Source organism: Corvus hawaiiensis, chromosome 8 (assembly GCF_020740725.1).
Source record: "Corvus hawaiiensis isolate bCorHaw1 chromosome 8, bCorHaw1.pri.cur, whole genome shotgun sequence".
NCBI classification, from domain to species: Eukaryota; Metazoa; Chordata; class Aves; order Passeriformes; family Corvidae; genus Corvus; species Corvus hawaiiensis.
Genome location: NC_063220.1, coordinates 15,196,039 through 15,213,832, shown reverse-complemented (window position 1 = coordinate 15,213,832; position 17,794 = coordinate 15,196,039). Strand labels below are relative to the sequence as shown.

Here is a 17,794-nt window from a genome sequence, read left to right as displayed (position 1 = left end):
CTCCATCTGATTATATAAAATGAGGGTACCTTTGAAGCAATAACGTGACATTTTGCAGTGACAAGTAAAATATTGCTATAATTGGAAAGAACATAAATGTTTAAGGAATACAGAGAATTGCTGAATAAAGCTAACACAAATCTATTATAAGGATTTATTTGAACCAGTGTTCATTTTTGCGCCACTTAAAACAAAATAATTGATGAGTAAAGAAAAAAATTTCCATGCATTTTGTTTATATTTGGTATTACAGCTCAAAACTCAAAGATAGCAGCAAATATCATCAACGGAAAACCCTTTGTAATTTTCTCTGGGACTTGTCTGTCACATTAGACAAGGGAGTATAAAGCCTCCATTGCTGTTGTTGCTTGAGGTAAAAGAACCAGAAATAAGAGAATGAGACAACTTTGTAATGAGCTGGCAGATATTGCCAGTTCAGGGACTGGGGCTGTCTGGTTCACAGGCAGCTTGCAGAGTTTCTGTAGGGACCATGAGAGGGGAGGGAGGAGGATGAGAAAGGGGGAAGAAAAGGGGGCAGAAATAATGAGAAAGAACTGGAAAAAATCTAGATATTTATTTCCTAACCTTTTTCTCATTTCAGCACAGCCCTGCTGCTATACATTCTTTTTTCCACACAAGTACGTGCAATAATAGGAACAGCAGGAATGAATTCCACGTGAAAAGGCACCTACATGTGAAATTTTGACATCATAGATGACCATATAGAGAGAAATCATCAGCCACTTAAATGAATGGAAGACCTAAAAATAGTACAACAAAACTATTTTATTGAACTTTCAAGGAGGCAACTGAACTGACTGAAAATATCACTTACGCCACACCTGGGCCACATTGCTGTTTTTCACTGTGAGCTCATGTTTTGGCAACTGAGTTACTTCTGACACATGGAAAAACTGAACAAACATGGAGGAGGCAAAAATGTTATCATCCCCTGTACTAACTCTTTAATGATACGTATCTCTCTCTCAAACCCCCAAAACAACCAAACTAAAAAAACCAAACCCCCAACCATTTGCATTTCTTGCTTGAAGGAAACAAGGATTTGTACTGAAGATACAGGACCTCCTTATGACTAACATATTTGACACGACACATCAAAAGTGTGGAATTTGGAAGGCTGAGCTGAGCTGTTACTAGAATTTTTGCTATTATTCATCCACTAATAATTAGTAAAGAAATGCTTGTCTCACTTCACATTGAAAATTCAGTGTTTCAAAATGCTGGGTTTTGCTCTCTGCCTCTTCCTTCCCCTTGTCTCCACACCCACACCAGTTATGTCATGGAAATGCATCTTCCTCACTGTTGTGCTTAGGGACTGTGACTGCACGTTCTTTTGTCCCTTCCAGTGGGATCACCACTTTCTAACTCTCTCAAGCTAGGAAGACATCTGAGCCCTATGGTAGAAATACATGAGATAGCAGCTCACAACACGAGAGGGAAGGATGAGACACACCAGAAAGACCAATGTGGCTTTGTTCAGTAAACTCTTTCCTGACTCTCTTAGCAAATGTGAACTTGAGGTTATGCATGAGAGGTCCAGGGTACAAATTTACCTGTGTGTATCTTGTTACTGCATTTCTGCCTCTGTAAAGCTTCAGAGGCCAAGAAATACACACAAATTAAATATCAATGATAACTTCAATCTATTTTCACTGTTAGCAGAACTTCTGCATTTCACATAGAATTGTATGGAAAGGGTTGAGTTTTCCACACAGAATAAAGGATAATGATTGGAAACATTGAAGTGGTGACCCTATTTTTAAGGTTTTCCACTGATAGGCCAAATGGTACAGAAAAAACTGCCAGGATATATGCATTGAAAACAGCACTGTACCTAATGCTCTTTAATAACCACAGTTATACGGTAAAAATTTTCTTGTTTTCTTCGATTCATTTTTTCCATGTCCTGTGTTCTTAGAACTCTTAATCTTTGGGAATAAGCACCAGCCTTTTGAATAGAAGATTATACTTTTCTTCAGTAAGAAGATGCTGTCTATTTGTGCTCCTCCAATAAATTTCAGTACCCTAGAGATAACTTAAGTTCCACATGACGCAGTTACCAGGGTAATGACCAGAATACACATTTATGCAAAGCATTTTGGCACAAAAAGGTCTCTTGATCAGCTTTAACTTGCACACAAATTTCTTTGTTTTCCCCAAATTTTTAATTTCTTTTTTTTTTCTAATTGTAATCATATTTCAGATAAGACTGTACTCCTTAATCCAGTTCTATTTAAAGAAGGACACAGATAGGCATTGACATTCTGGTTGAACTATTAACCCTGCTATTGAAAATGATTATTTTCTGTGAGATGAAGGGATTCAGGAATTTCTCTGCAGTCTGTAACACCACAGGATGTGAATATTTCATGGTCTTTAAACATTTAACATTAGCAAAACCCCATGCTCCCTTCTCAGGTAGAAAATTCAGAGCAAGAAGTTGAACTTTCTGAGTTGAACTTGTAGGCTACTGGCTAGTATGGAACAGGCTTTGCCTTGTTGAAGATTTACTGCCTTACAGAAGGGAATCCACAAGCAGCTTCACGTATGACCTTCATCAGGGAGAAGGAAGATCCGAGCCTTGCCAAAGTTTACATGGAAACTTTTATTTTATAAACCACATAGGAGGTTCTTGGAGATGTGATTGAAGTGATCATGCCACTGCAATTAAAAAAATAAGATTCTGTCTCTCTCCATAACTTTTCTGCCTCCTGAATCTTGTGCCCAGAAGTCCATTGTTCATGCTTCAATGCATTTAACTGATGATTTCATCCCCTAGCATCCATAATTTCATGGCTATCATGCTTTCCTGGAAAGTAGGAGCCATGAAACAGAAATCTTTGAGAGTACAGAATTGATGCCTCCCACACATGGGGAGTGATCCAGCTACAATTGTGTCTCCTTCTCTCTCATTCTTTACATGAAAGGAGTGAGCTTCCTTCTGCCTTTTGAAGCAAACTAATCTGAAGCCCTAACTCTGGGAGATGGAAGGGCTCGCTGGCTGGCTCAAGCACCTTTCCAGTAGTGTGTGTACTGCCTCTGATTTAGCCCCATCTGCTGCCCCTAAGACAACCTTTGACTTGCATGAAAGATTTTACCAGTAAACTCAAGAGTCTGGATTCAACAACAGCCAACATTCAGTGACACCCAGAATGGGATTCAAGGGCAATCTAAAGAGTCTGTAGATTCATTCACACAAGAAATGTGTGAAGATGCAATCAACTCTTCTAGACTAGCACTCTTACATCAGTTTTCTTGTAAATCATAAAGACTGCAGAGCACATATGCAAGTAAAAGGTCTATACAAAATCCTCTCTGAAATAGATACATAGGTTTAAAAGGGGATTTTAGATTTTTAGATTCCATATAAAAATAAATGTCTGACCATTCCTGAAAAGACTTTTCCTGTGTGATTATTTCACCTTCAAGGGGATTTGAAGGTTCTTCCAGATATCACAGAAAATGGATCCATTTCCATAGCATTAATTCCTGATGTTTAAAACTAACCTGAAACTACTCATTTAGAGACAGAAGGTGATCCCAGTGAAGCTAATTTAGAACCACCCTTTTTGGTTAAATTTGAAAGACAAAAGTTAACTCAGTCTATTATTTCACATCAATAAGTATGCTGTAGTAAAATTTTTGTGGAAGTTTTAAGGATAATTACAATAGGAATGGTGGTGGTTGACTGGCTTTGATACCACATTTCAGTGATTAGGACAAAAAATACTTGCACTTGGAATCTTTCCCTACGCACTTGGGAAATAAAAAGTGAAAATTGCATTGCTGCAGGTTGTAGCTGTGCTTTGAATTTTAGCAGATTGAAGGATTCCTGTGGAATGGCATCGGATGGTGTTACACCTGTGGTATAACTAATATTTTAGTGCTGCTTGAAGCAGCAACATTTCCACAAATATATTTTAAGCCAAATATCAGGGTTTTGGCACCTTGGATATTAAATCACAGAGCAATTGTCTCAGGTTTATCACAGGACACAGGCACTGGCACTCAGAATTTTGAAAACCTTGCTGTCAGAAAGCAAGAAAGGATCTGTGGCTGGGTACAATGTTCTCAAAGTGAACAGTTTTTCAGCCTCTATTACCAGCTATTGGAACCTTGTCTTAGATTGTTTGGACTATTTAATCCATTAGCCCTGTCTAATTACATCAGACAATTTCTAGCAGGAAATAGAGGACAGTCTCCCTTGTGTGACCTATATCTTTCCTATACTGTAACTACTGATGATATTGTCTGTTGATGTAGCATATTGTCAGGTAAATAAATAACTTCATGAAACCGGTTAGCAGACATATATGAATGGTTCAATTCAGTTTCTCTAAGTGTGCATGTTTCACTCATTATCAGAGACAGACGCCACTGATAATGCATTTTATTAAGATACCCCTGTAGTTTATGTATTACTTATAAAAGGCTATTAATAACACATTTATCTCAATCAATTTTTCATTATAGCTGTTAATAGCACGTTGTTACCATGCAAGCTGCAAAGTAAATAACCAGACAACGACTGGAACAACAGATGGTCATTTGTGACCATGTAATTACATGGCCATGGCTGCCCTACAAACTAATCTGCTACTATCACTTGCAAACTGCAAAGACAATGGTAAGTGATATTTCAATTTGCTAGAACTTACAAAGTAATTATGACACAATACACTAGATATTGTGAGATCTTTCTCTCAAAATAATCTAGTGGACGACTGTGTTATTTAAATGAGTACCATGTAATGCACATGAGTAGACTTCACATGTAGAACATCACAGTGCTTACAGACCCACATGTGCTGTTTACTGATGGTCATGCACAAGGATACACAAAAGGCTTCCAAAGCACCTCACTGAATACTAGAGTGATAACTCTTACACTAATTCTGCAAATTTTGCACTGACGCTTCTGTGGGCTCCTGGCTCTTGCTATTTACACCCATCCAAGCCAATCAGAAGAACTGATTAGTGACATGCAAAATATCTGGGAGAACACTGGCTAAACGAAATGCTTTACTACAGGTAAATACCAACAACATTCATGAACCCTGGTGCACTTCCACAAAATCTGAGAGGAAGAAATATTTACAGCAAACAAATTGCAACAAGCCCTCATCAGGCATTACAGAAGATGACTGAAACGACTCTCCTTACACATTGTACAGACTCAGCCTTTATATTCAGAGCAGCTGGATCCAGCCCTATCTGTGCATCTCACAACACTACTGCCCCAAAAATGCTGAGGCAAGAGAGGTGAAACAGTCCAGCAGTACAAACAAGGGTCCATAATTTACAAGTAAGCTGGTCGGCTTTGTCTCCTTAGGGATCATCCAGAGAAGCCAGAGCCACCCTCAGGCAAACAGTGTATGTACTACACAAGTGAAGCAGTAACTTTAGTCTCACACATTCAATCCAAAGCACAGGATGGACAGAAGTATTTTGTATTCAGTTTTCAACTATCCTGAACAGTAGAGAAATACTAAGATTTTCAGGGCTTTTCTTAAAAAAAACCCAACAAAAACAAAAACAAAACAAAAAAAAAAGGGCAATCTTAGCCTCAGAGAACTTAATACATTGATCACCCTCTTAGAGAAACTCATGTGACAACCAAACACTGAACACTCCCATATTACCGCAGGCCTGGTTCCTACGGTATATCACCGTATCCCGCAGCTATAGGGAGGAGGAGAAGAAGATCCAGCAGGCAGGAATTGTGCAGCAAGATTGATTTATTTAATTATTTTACAAACTCTTTTATAGACTTTTTTCTTCATAGTCTAATTGGACAAGGGACCAGCCCCCCCTTGGGGGTGATTGGCCAAAATCCTAAAACATCCATTATCAAAATATTTTCTATTATACCATAAACAAGACTTTCCAAGGTTGCAGGTGGCTTGGTTGTTTACATTCCCTGCTACCTCTTCTGTGGGAGAGAAAAGTCTCTCACGGACTTAGAAAAATAACAAGAAGATCCTCACTAACAGCATTTTTGTACCTACACTCCCAGTTCTGGCCTTTAAAAGACATGCTTATATTTTGAAAAACTTAAGATCCAGGAGCAAAATAAGAAAAGAAGGAGAACTGCCAATATTACATTAAAAACTCATTTCCAAGTTTCAATTCTATCAGTAAGAATTGTTAAGACAGATACTTACAGCTTGACATATAATTGGATATTTAATGCGATTGATTCCCCCAGCAAAAACAGCAAATGTGAGAGCAGTATGGAAACAAAAGTTGAGAAGCATGTGCCATCCTTTTCTGCTTATTCGGATCGTGCTGTTGAAAAAAATCACATTTTAAAATTAAAACCCCAACATATTTATTATGAAAATTACTATTTGGAAAAAATACTCAATTTGATAGAATAAAATTCTCTGATTGCTGAATACCTGTGTAACAATCTACCCATAGGACAGAGTCTGACCTATATAGCATTGAAATAAATTATAAAAAGGTAAAATAAATGGTAAAAATCATAAAAGTCCACTGACTTAAAGTTTCCTCCACCAAATCAAGCAATTAAAGTAGAGCACTAAAAGCAAAAGCTTATTGCATAGCTTCACATATGCAGAACTTTAACAAGACATTGCTAAAGGATTAAATGGAAGCTGAAGACCAGAAGACATTGCATTAACTTCACTTATATTAATATTTAGCAGCTTCTACAGTACAATACATTCCTACTCTTTTAAATTGCTAATGGTCTTTAACCAGCAGTATGTAGTTAAGATGGCATTTATATAAATTTTTCATATAAAAGAAAACACAAGTTTTCTAAACCCAAAATTTAGAAGACAGTTTCTTTCATCCAGTGATAGTTACCAGTCTTCCAACCAAACTTGGTCTTAAAAGCCAATATGGCAAGTGTAGCTGACCAAAGTGCTGCTCATCTGGAAGTTGCCAGAAAGCACTTTGATAGTGTTCATGATTTTATACTGAATTTTTGAGGCAGAAATCTTAGGAAAAGTGTGAAGAAAATTTAAACATGCATGTCAGGAAAGCTCGGGAACAGCTTATGAAAGGTCAACATAAACTTTGTTTTGATTTCTCTGGTGTAAATCACATTGCTGCCATTACTATCCAACAGTAATTCAGATAATTTTAACTTATCTTTACAGTAAGGGTTGTAAAAATTGAAGTGCCTCAGCATCATGCTGACCATTTAATGCGTACTTAAAATGGAGTTCTTACCTGTGATGGACAATGTAGGTGATAATGGAAGCAAACAGGCACAACAACATAACTGCAGTACATGCATAAACCACAGGGTGCAGAAATTCCCCTGGGTACTGGGGGAAAGACAGCACTGTCTTAAAATCCTACGGAAAGAGCAAAATGATTTAACATTGTTAGGCATGTGTGAAACTGAGACTTCATTCCAATATGTCCTGTCATTTCTAGCTGTTTCCTTTCAAGGGCAGGAAAAAAAAAAAGATGAACTTTTAATGTAGACACAGTTCATGAATTTACAATAACAGACTGCTCCTTCCTCATCTGCATACAGTTTGCTAGACAGAAATTAACCTTTTTGTACAAGCAGACATATCCTAATTAAAAAAAAAAGGTCTGAAAAAATACAAAGAATATTACATTTTCCCGGCATTCGAAATATCTGGTACTTCTAATAACATGAACTTTCTGAGTGTATTTTACTAAGATATTAAGTACAAAATATCAAATCACCATAAAGGTTTCTAAACGGCATACATATGGCTGCAGAACCACTCAAAGAAAAAAAAAGTCATGAGAATACACCCAAATTATCAACTGACTCAAATATAATTTCCAGTTGATACAACTCCTGTAACCCAGTGACCTTCACACTTAGTTGCAAATACTCTTCTCCCTATAGTAATTCAAAAGTGACTCGCACATCTATATTAACAGCAGTATAAAGATCCGTGCATTCCTTTTGGACATGTTAGTGCCTAGTGACACAATTCTTCATGAAAACCATAATGAAAAATTATCAATATCTTTGTAAAATTAACCTTATCAAATTCCTCTAAATTACACATTTAGACAAGCTAAATCTGGAGGTGTGATGGATGGAAAGCAAAAGTAGCCCCTCACATAAAATAGAATGTCTTCAGAATATATGAATTAAAGCAAACATCAGACATTCCCTGTAATGCATTAAGCCACATTTGTTTGTGGCACTACATTTCTGCACATAGGCACTAAAAATTATACACAAAACTATCACCTGAGTGCAAACAAAGTGTCATCTACATGCCAGTTCCCATGTGCAGTGGCACTAACTCTATAGTATAGTATATTCATAAAAATAAATATACACCTGAGCATAGAAAAAGCTAAAATCTGAAACAGTACTGAATATGTCAATCCAGCAAACTCTAACATTTAAAATATTGGCATACATTTAAAAGATTTTTTTCTTATTTGTCAGTTTTAGGTTCCCTTAGAAGAAGGTTCAATACATTATTTTCCAGAAGTGGAATCTTCCCTTAGAAACCTGAGACTGTAATGCTAATACCTCTGTTTAATTGCATTTGCATGCAGAGAGCTGATTTCTAGCACCATTATTTATGTATATGAACTTGTCCACGTACAAGCAGCTAATGTTCACGAGTATATGCAATTACTAAATGGGGAGAATTTAGTTTACCTTCTAAAATGCTTCTTACAAGTAACAGATTCCCTAATAGTTATTTTCCTTCATTACTAGCTTTAAAGTTTCTAAGATTGATTGTACCAGTTTCTCCAGATGTGTATGAATGTCAGTACTAAACAGAGCAGCTCACGACATATATAAAAATGACCATCAAAATGAAAAAATAACTTAAGAACAAAGAATGCCAACTATATATTATCACATCCCATTTCTCTTCAGGTACTTCCTCAGCTTGCACATGTACCTCATTAAACCTGCTCTGTCACCCCTGTCCCTCACACAAGTTCTCTCTCAGTCCTGCCCAGTTCACCAAGACTCAGAGTGAGAGGTGGAGTCACTTCTCAGGGAGGAACTCAGCTCATGCTCTCTCATCTGTAGGTGTCAAGTTCTTGCTTCTCTTTCCTCAATCACAAATGAAATAGAGGAAGAAAAAAACTGTCTTTTGATGTGCTAGTTTTACAAAGTGACAGACCTATGCTCTTAAGGCCTTCTCATTTTTGCTTTTTTTCAGTGTGCATGAATAAACACTCAGGATATAATGAATTCGCAACTTTCAAGCAATTCTTTAAAAGTCTATTGGCTCAGAACTGTCTCTGAATGTCCACTCAAACACCCTTTTTCTGATCATCTTTTTCTCCCATATTTTTAGTTGCATCATCTCCTCATTAATTCTTTTATAGAATAAGTGTCTCAAGGTAGATGAATGAGTATTTACCAGAAATGTTCAATAGCTCATATTATTAAAGTAGTAATGCAAACACTGGACAATTTAAACAGAAATTCTCTGCTGAAGATAATAGAACATTTGCTTCTAGCTCTTACTGATATAATTATATCTTCATATACCAATAGTACACTCTGGCATAATTTTAGGTACACACTTCATTTCTGTGCATTCTGAAATGTGTTACTGTAACTATACCGTAGTAACAGTACAGTTATTTAAAGAAATAAGTTAATTGGATATTTCTGAAAAAAACACTCAGAAAAGTTAAAGTTGTGAAAAAGGAAGCACAGTGAAGCTACACATTTATGTAGCAAAAAATGAAAGCAATTTTGAGTACCATCACTGTGTACTAAAGAACTAGTTTTTAATAGTGCAAATGCAAGGTTCAACCTCTCCCTATGTTTGATCATCAGTATAAAAGCAAATGCCATGTGTCCTACGGGAATACAATCATTTTGCCTGCAGAAGAACGAATAACAATCAGCATCTTAAAGCTAATTCCATTTTATAATACTGAGTTTTTATTATTATCTTTTATCTAATCTTTACAGAAAATAAATGGTAAAATTTTGAGTACGATAATGCATTAATGCCAAAGTAGAATAGCCTTTTTAAGAGTTTTGTATATTGAAAACTGATTTCATTACAGATATATAACAGATGTATCTTGTTTGCTCTCTGATGATAATTAAACCTTATTGATCTATCAACTTCCCTTGAGTAATCTTCTGGGGAAGACAACATGCAGAAAAGAAGCATTTTTTTTAATGCTGTATGCAAAGCAGCATAATTTTATATTAAATTTTAAAAAGTTAGGTTTAATTTTATTTCCTAGAGGGGATTCAAATCTTGATGATATTGAAAAATCACAGGAATTATCCCAGGAAAATGAATACTTACAAGACTTTGACCATTACAAACTGCTATCTACAACTACAAGGCCCACTGAATGTTGTCTAACGAGAAATTGTCATTTGTTCACCCTTTTAAGATGGTGTCAAACAAACCAAGATAGTGGGGAGCACTTGTGGCATATGAGGTGAATTCCCTATTGGGTCATATTATCAAGACTGCACACAGCAGAGTGAGGGAAGTGATTATTCCCTTCTATTCACCACTTGTGAGCCCAAATCTCAACTATTGTTTCCAGTTTGGGGCACTTCAGTACAAGAAAGACATTGCTGAATTAAAAGGAGCCACCAAGCAGAAGCCACAAAGACAATAAAATTTCCCAAGGCCTGGATTCCAGGTCTTTAATTTACATCTATCTCCCAAGAGTTGGCCCATTTTACTGAGCTTTATAATCTGAATCCATTTACCTGCTGGCTGAAGTTGCACCATGATGAATGCAAGATCCATTAAGTCAATAGAAAGGAAAAACAAACACAAAGAAAGAGCTTGAGCCAAAGACCTGATTTTTGATAAAGTCATTGCACTTTGGAGAAGATGAGCCTGGATTTTTGAGCCCAGTACCAAGCCAGTTTATGCATTTTACAGAGCAAATAATACATATTATTAAATGCAATTTAATAAAATGTAGGTGCAATCCATGGAAAAAGAAATAAAAAGCAGACCTTGCTCTTAAGAGTACTCTAATTCCAAGGCTTTGTGCAAAAGGATTACAGTCAGGAACATTCTTAAAAAAGCAGCCTTTTCTAGGGGCCTGGACTCAATACTGTCCATATGAGCTAAGCATGCTCTTAAGAGAATGAGCCTTACATGAGCAGTGAGCAGTACATGCCAGCTGAGGACTTCAGTGAAGAGCATGTGTCTCCTTGCAGGCTCTTCACATGGGAAACATCTATACACGTGCAGAGGAACCTAATTCCAGGGAATTTTGTAGTCCCCGCTACACCAAATGTTAATTTTGCATATAGCAGGTAAATTTTCTGGATCACTTTCACAATCTGTGATGTGTAAACTCTGCTAAGGTTTATCCTGTAGGTGTTTGAACTTGGTGTTTAAACATGAAAAAGGACTTGAAATATTTGTTCTTGAACCTCTCGTTACAAGCAGTCTGATTTTTCAAAGTACAGAACAATGTTTCCACAGCCTGTTACGAGAAACCCTGTGTTCTCCACGGGGAAAATGTCAAATACTGTAATTATGTCAACCTTCTAAATGACATCTCTGTAATACTTCCCTGACTCATGAATTAATTTCTCAAAAGGCTTAGACAGGCTGTTTAATTTGGAGAAGACATGAAAGATGGAAGTTCAGAAGACTTTTCAGAACTGAACTTCATGAACAGGCTTAAGAAATTCTGCAATTGTCTCCAGTAACAATGCAAATGTTGAAAAAGTAGCTTTTTTTGTACCAAATTGGAAAGACTTCAAAGATTGGGGGAATGCTTGTAAAACAAGAGAAAAATCCCCTAACTCTTACTGTATTCCTAATATCCTGCCTCTCCTCAATTTCTCCTTCACATGATTTTCCAAGGTTGCTTCCAGAACAGTTTCAAATATGCTCTGGTTTTGTCAGCTCAGTCTCCTCAGCCGTGATTATCTCATATAAGCATCCACTGAATTTATGCTACTTTTGCAAATAATTACTCCTTAGGTACATAAATCAAACCCAAAAATCCAACAAAACCCACACCTATGTTGGATGGAATAATACGACAAACTGTGACAAAACAGGAAAGGAGCTGCTTATGATTTTATTTTGATTTAACCTACTTTTAGGATTACAATTAAAAGTGCTAAGAATATTTATTAATCCATTTTACGTTAATTGGGAAGTATCATACTTAGTTTTAAGAATTTTATTTGTGTTTATTTGGCAGATTTGAGGAAATTACTATTGACAAAGCAGTCTAAGGGGGGAAAGGAAATGCTGTATACAATTACAGTAATATCCATCACTATTGAATTTTTATTGTGTTCTACGAAAAATGAAAGGAAGAACAGAGGACAATGTATGCCAAAACATGTTTAGCAAATTTTGAAATTAATTGTTGCTATTGGATATTTTTGTCATCTGCTGAAGAGTTACTACTCAGATATAGAGGTTTCTGGATTGGTCATGACATACACACATGTTGCCCTGAAAAATTAAAATACTGATATACAGCTCTGTTCACATAAGAGCATAAATACATAGTATGTAAGAAAAAAATGCTTATCATTAGATATAACAAAGCTTCAAAGTATATAAATTCATGATTTTATTCTAAAATAGAAAATCATATTGCAGAGTTCAGGACTCTAGAGGGCTTTGGATACCTCCAAAGTGTAACCTCCAGAGTGTAACCAACTCTCTTCCTCCTATAGATAATAGAAGAAAAGACAAAATAGAGGACTGGTCTAAACACACAGTACATGAAGTAAAAGGCAGGAATATAATGTGGGAGTTAGTTCACAGTATTTTACTCCCACCTCTAGGACATACTACTCAAAAGCTGATCAGAAAAAGATAATGCTCTATTATGTCTGACTCTATTATTTTACTTCTGTTGGCCAGCCCAACCCAGAGAAAAGTGAAAGTGTGAGACCACGTGAGGGAAGGAGTTTGTACCTCTTTTCCCATCCAACCTCCAAACTATACTTTCTCTCTTACTGACATCACTTGAACAACTGTCACAGAGAGAAATCAAATGGCTCTACATGACTCCTCTCACTTGAAGTATGCTCATGCTTATTAATTATCAATCGTAGCTGATATATCCTTGATTGCTGCCTTTCTAAAAAAAGGACTCAAGAAAACCTTTATTTTAACCCTTTGACAGCACATAGGCATAAACAATTTTTATGAAAGCATCTTAGGAAACTTTGTCTTACTATTTAAAAAGGTGACAAATCTGAATATGTGCTGTACTAACTATAAAAGGGGCAGTTGGATTGACTGAGGCTTCTGTTTCAACTTATTCACAGCAGGATGTACACAATTCTGATGATAATGTAAAGCTTTGGTGCTGCTTTTTAGTTTACAGATGCTACCTCAGTTTTCTGCAATTACCCCAAACCATAATACTAAATTATGAAATTTTGTTGTTTAACAGATTAGAGAATTACAGATTAATGACATGTATCATGATATTCTAGGTAATTTCATTGGCTACACACCATATGCCAGCTATTTTGAATTTGCTGACAGTTTGTTAGTATTTTAAAATATATTAGACATTTAGATATGAATTAATAAGATACACATAGGCACTTTATACTGTTTATTTTGTATATTAATAATTCTGCAGAACAATGAAGTATTTTTCATTTCTGGTATGAGAATTGAACTGCCCAGAAAAGCATACTTTCTATCAAATAAAACAATCCTTGACTTTATACTATAAAACAGTGATTAAAAAATAATACTTGAATTAAAATGTTTGCACATACTGAAGGTACAAAAATTTTCCATTAACTGTTTAGAAAGACAATGGTTGGAAAACGTGTTTGTGTGTGTGCGTACTTATATAAGGATATTTTAAAATTACCTGTCATCTTTTTTTCTTAAAAGTTAGTGTGAAACATGAGCTAAGAAACATATCCCATTGTTTGCTACCATAGCAATTGCAAAGCAAGGGTGAGTCTAAGATTGTACATTCTTGTCTTGCACAGATAAAATTGAAAGATGCACACATGAAATAAAGCAAAGTTGAATTCTCATAACCAAGAAACACAAGGCCTAAAGCAGAATTACATACCAGATACAAAAGCTCCAGTAAAAAGTGCCTCAGCTGCCTTATGGTTGTAGAAAAACCCATCTCCTACAACTTATCAGAGATAAATGTGCTTTACAAACCAAAAATTAACTGCAGCCCTTTGTGTCAGTATTCAACTTTTCAAACAAAAAGAAACTATGGAATTGGTTGTTTGCAAACAGTTGATTAAACATTTAGTAACTACTCAAAGTTTAAGAAGAACAGGCTGAACTCAAGCAGTTGAAGGAGGAGGAAGCCATTTTGGGTGTGGCACCTGCAAAGTCAACAGGTGCTTTCTTTAAAGAATTTAGAAACACATCCTCAAAGCAAAATTATGATTTGCATTCTGGGAAACAAGTGGCTGGGAGAAAAGGGAACTCACAGCAGCTGTAGAAAATGAGGTGTATTTGATGTCATCAAATCTGAGGAACAGCTCTTAAATTCTGAACAATTCTGTAATGGGTGAAAAAATGTTCAACTAAGTCTCAGTGAAATCAGTTCTTAGGAAGCGGATGATAATATCTGCATTTAACTCGTGGGTACCACAGCTTTGTGCTATGATTGGCTGCCATCTGGGCTCCATCTGACAGCAGCAGATTGGTATTCTCTGCACACGTCCTTGCAATTCCTGTCGCCTGTGTTTGCTGTCCCTTACACATACACACAATACATTATTTACTCAACTATAAACATTTCTGTAATGTACACAAGCAGCATCTACAGAGCAATCATGCATCAGCATTCAAGAGCAATCTAGTATTAACAGTACACACATGTCTAATATTTTTACAACTGGTTTATAATAAATATTTTTAAGGGTGAAAACACTTTGTCACCTATAAAGCTTATAAACCTTTCAGTTTTTTGTTCGCTTTCCTTTAGTCCCTGAATCATAACAGTTCATTATTGTATGCATAATATTTTTGCTTTCATGAAGGTAACTTTCTGTTAAGCACGTTAGTTAAATAACTGCAATGGGAACTGTAAGTGTGACTGAGAACAGAGCAAAGCAGCTGATGTGTTAGCACTGCACAGGAATATTTTTCTTCATGAACAGCAATTTTGTAAGTAGGCTATCGGCATTGGTGTACAAACAAAACTCCTACAGAATCAACAAGGACAGGTCTGTCCTTACTTAAAAGAGCAGAAGATGTTACTCCTCTCCATTTATTAAATGATTCAACATTGCGGTATGCCTGCAACTAATTAGTATGATCAACACAGTGCAGGGCAGGAACAAAAGCAGACCAGCCTCTGAGATGTGCTGATGTAAAAGCACACAGGAGTATACATTTTTAAACCCTGTCCTATAATTTATAACCATTACGTACTAATCATTCATGATGGAACTTTCATTTATAAGACTGAATTTAATGTCATTTCTGATTAGGTCTGTCTCAGGATATTAAAACTGACCCACAGGTTTATTCACTCACTAGCAGTTAAACAACTTACTTTCTTTTAGACTGTTTTACACTGAACATTATAAAAATCCAGAAGGTCAGCTACTGACAAGTAAGAATGAAACAGATGCAAGTAAAAAAAACATAAATGTATGGCAAAAGAGAGAGAAAGAAAAATACAGGTATATTTGCTAAGTCATATACTTACCATTAGCACTGCGAAGTTACTGAAGTGTGTACTCTGAATGGTGGTAATATTGCCTGCAGAACTAATTATGTGGCACCCTTCTCCCCACCAGCCTCCATGTCCATCTAGAAGGTCAAAATCCCAGAAGGCTGCAATGGGGTCTATACCCCGTGCAAAGTGCCTCAATCCTATAGTAAGAGGGCTGGTGAGGTTTCCAGAACTGCACCCATCTGCAAAAGGAACAAACTGAATCAGAGAGACGGAGTGATGAGTGCTCTGTAAAGAGATCAGATACACTAAACTATGGGGAAAAAAAACAGAGGACATAAAATCTTAACGGTCAAAATCAAAGGTAGTGCTCACATCAGAGAAGTGTGCAATGGTATAAATAAATCTGAATATTTCAATCACATAATGTGTCAAAATGATCTAATCATCCCTCACAAAAGAGATCTTTTTTATTGTTTCAGATTCTCCAGTTACAACCAGTGTTACACTATTGCCCATGCAACTGCAGAAATGGCTCAGTTTCATGGCAAGATTGATAGCTGAGACAATTTTGCACTTTGCAAGTCACATTCAAACATTTAAACATGCTAAGAGAAATGAGAGCACTATCCAGTACCGGACAAAATTAGTAAAATTGCATGGGTGAGTAATTAATCAAAATAATGACTCACTAGCACATACAATGTATCTTATTTAGACAAAAGTCTTTAACAACATCTGTTTTACATCCATCGTATCAGAAAGTATACTGCTGAGTATTGATACATGCAACAGGGCACTACTCCCACTCCAAAAGCCTGATTTTTATCAGTGTCTAGGACATTAACTCTGCAATTGTAAAGAGTAAAACAAAGCTCCTTCTGATAGCTGTAAGAAGCAAGCATCTGTAACAATGCAGTCTACAAACAGTAGCCCAGAATTTGCCTTCTAATCATAGTGCAAGGGCATTTCTTTATTTGCAGGACAATCTGAATAAAATCGTGCAGATAGGAACAATTGCAAACATTGTACTAAAGACAGATACTGTTTCCAGCCTCTCAGCACAGCGCATACTCTACTCCTCTATTCTCTACACAATCAAGTACACCGTAGCTTTTAGATTAAAGAAAATAATGCATATCAGCTTCTCACCTATTTTAGCAAAAACAGCTGGTGTGGCAACCGTCCTACGTTTCCCATCATCTGCGAGATTTGATGAGTTTCCTGTGCTAGGAAAGAGTTTTCCATTCCGAAAGACAATAAACTGTAGCTTGCAAGTGGAGTTATCAACAGATTGCCAGGCTGAAGACTGAGAGAAGACAGACTGTGGCAAATGAACTGAAGCTACTGCTACAGCATTCTGTACAATGAGAAAAAAAAAGAAACATTTAAAATGCAAATCACAACAGGGTTGCTTTCATGATGTTTTAAACTCCTGTACAAGAAATGTATGCTGCCTTCCTTTTCCAACAGACTGGAAGCAACCAAAGAAGCACGGGCTGTAACCATGGGAATAGGATTGGTACAGTGCATATTAAAAGGGAAAGCGTTTTGATTGAATGTGAGAGTCTATATGGTCAAGCTCCCTGCTGCAGAGGTGAGAATGGTTCTTACCGTGCCTGCTAGAGGGTCCATCAACACTGCAGATCTGATTTAAAGAGACAACCTCTACCAGGTTTTCTCCTTCACTTAAAATAGAATCAGACAACTTACATTAAAACATTTCTCCGAAAGGGTACTTAAGTATAAAAATAATTTTATTATTAAAACAAATTACATCTGCAGAGGACTGCAAGTGCAGTAAACAACACGGTTTTATCAATGTTTTTCTTGCTTCATATAAGGAAACTCAGTTAACTATGTTTTAGTCATGCAGGATAAAAAATATTACAAACCCTAATGTAAAAGAAGAAAACAAGCCAACACTGGGAGAAAATGAATGAAGGCTGTCAGATCACTATAATGGCTTTGAGCCGTGTGTTATACACCCTTTTACAAGCAGATAATTCCCTTACAGCAGAGCTATAAAATACACCAAACATTGTATTCTGAGGACTTCACTTATCAAGCATTTTTTTCCTGCCAAAGTAGTAAACTAATCATTAAAGACTGAGATATTTACAAGGAATAACAAATGATGAGCAATGGGAAAATAAACAGGAAATTTGTCCTGAGCCTT

The 17,794-nt window shown here is 36.3% G+C and overlaps 1 protein-coding gene across 1 annotated transcript in view; it reads right to left on the bottom strand.

Annotated features, from left to right (window-relative positions):
* The window catches only part of LOC125329394 (adhesion G protein-coupled receptor A3-like), a 263,741-nt gene that overhangs the window by 33,735 nt on the left and 212,212 nt on the right, over positions 1–17,794 (bottom strand). The window contains exons 13-16 of the mRNA XM_048311313.1: positions 16,768–16,975; positions 15,649–15,857; positions 7,225–7,352; positions 6,186–6,309 (exon numbers count right to left, since the gene is read on the bottom strand). Coding sequence (XP_048167270.1) covers positions 6,186–6,309; positions 7,225–7,352; positions 15,649–15,857; positions 16,768–16,975 — 669 coding nt within the window. The remainder of the gene's footprint in view (positions 1–6,185; positions 6,310–7,224; positions 7,353–15,648; positions 15,858–16,767; positions 16,976–17,794) is intronic.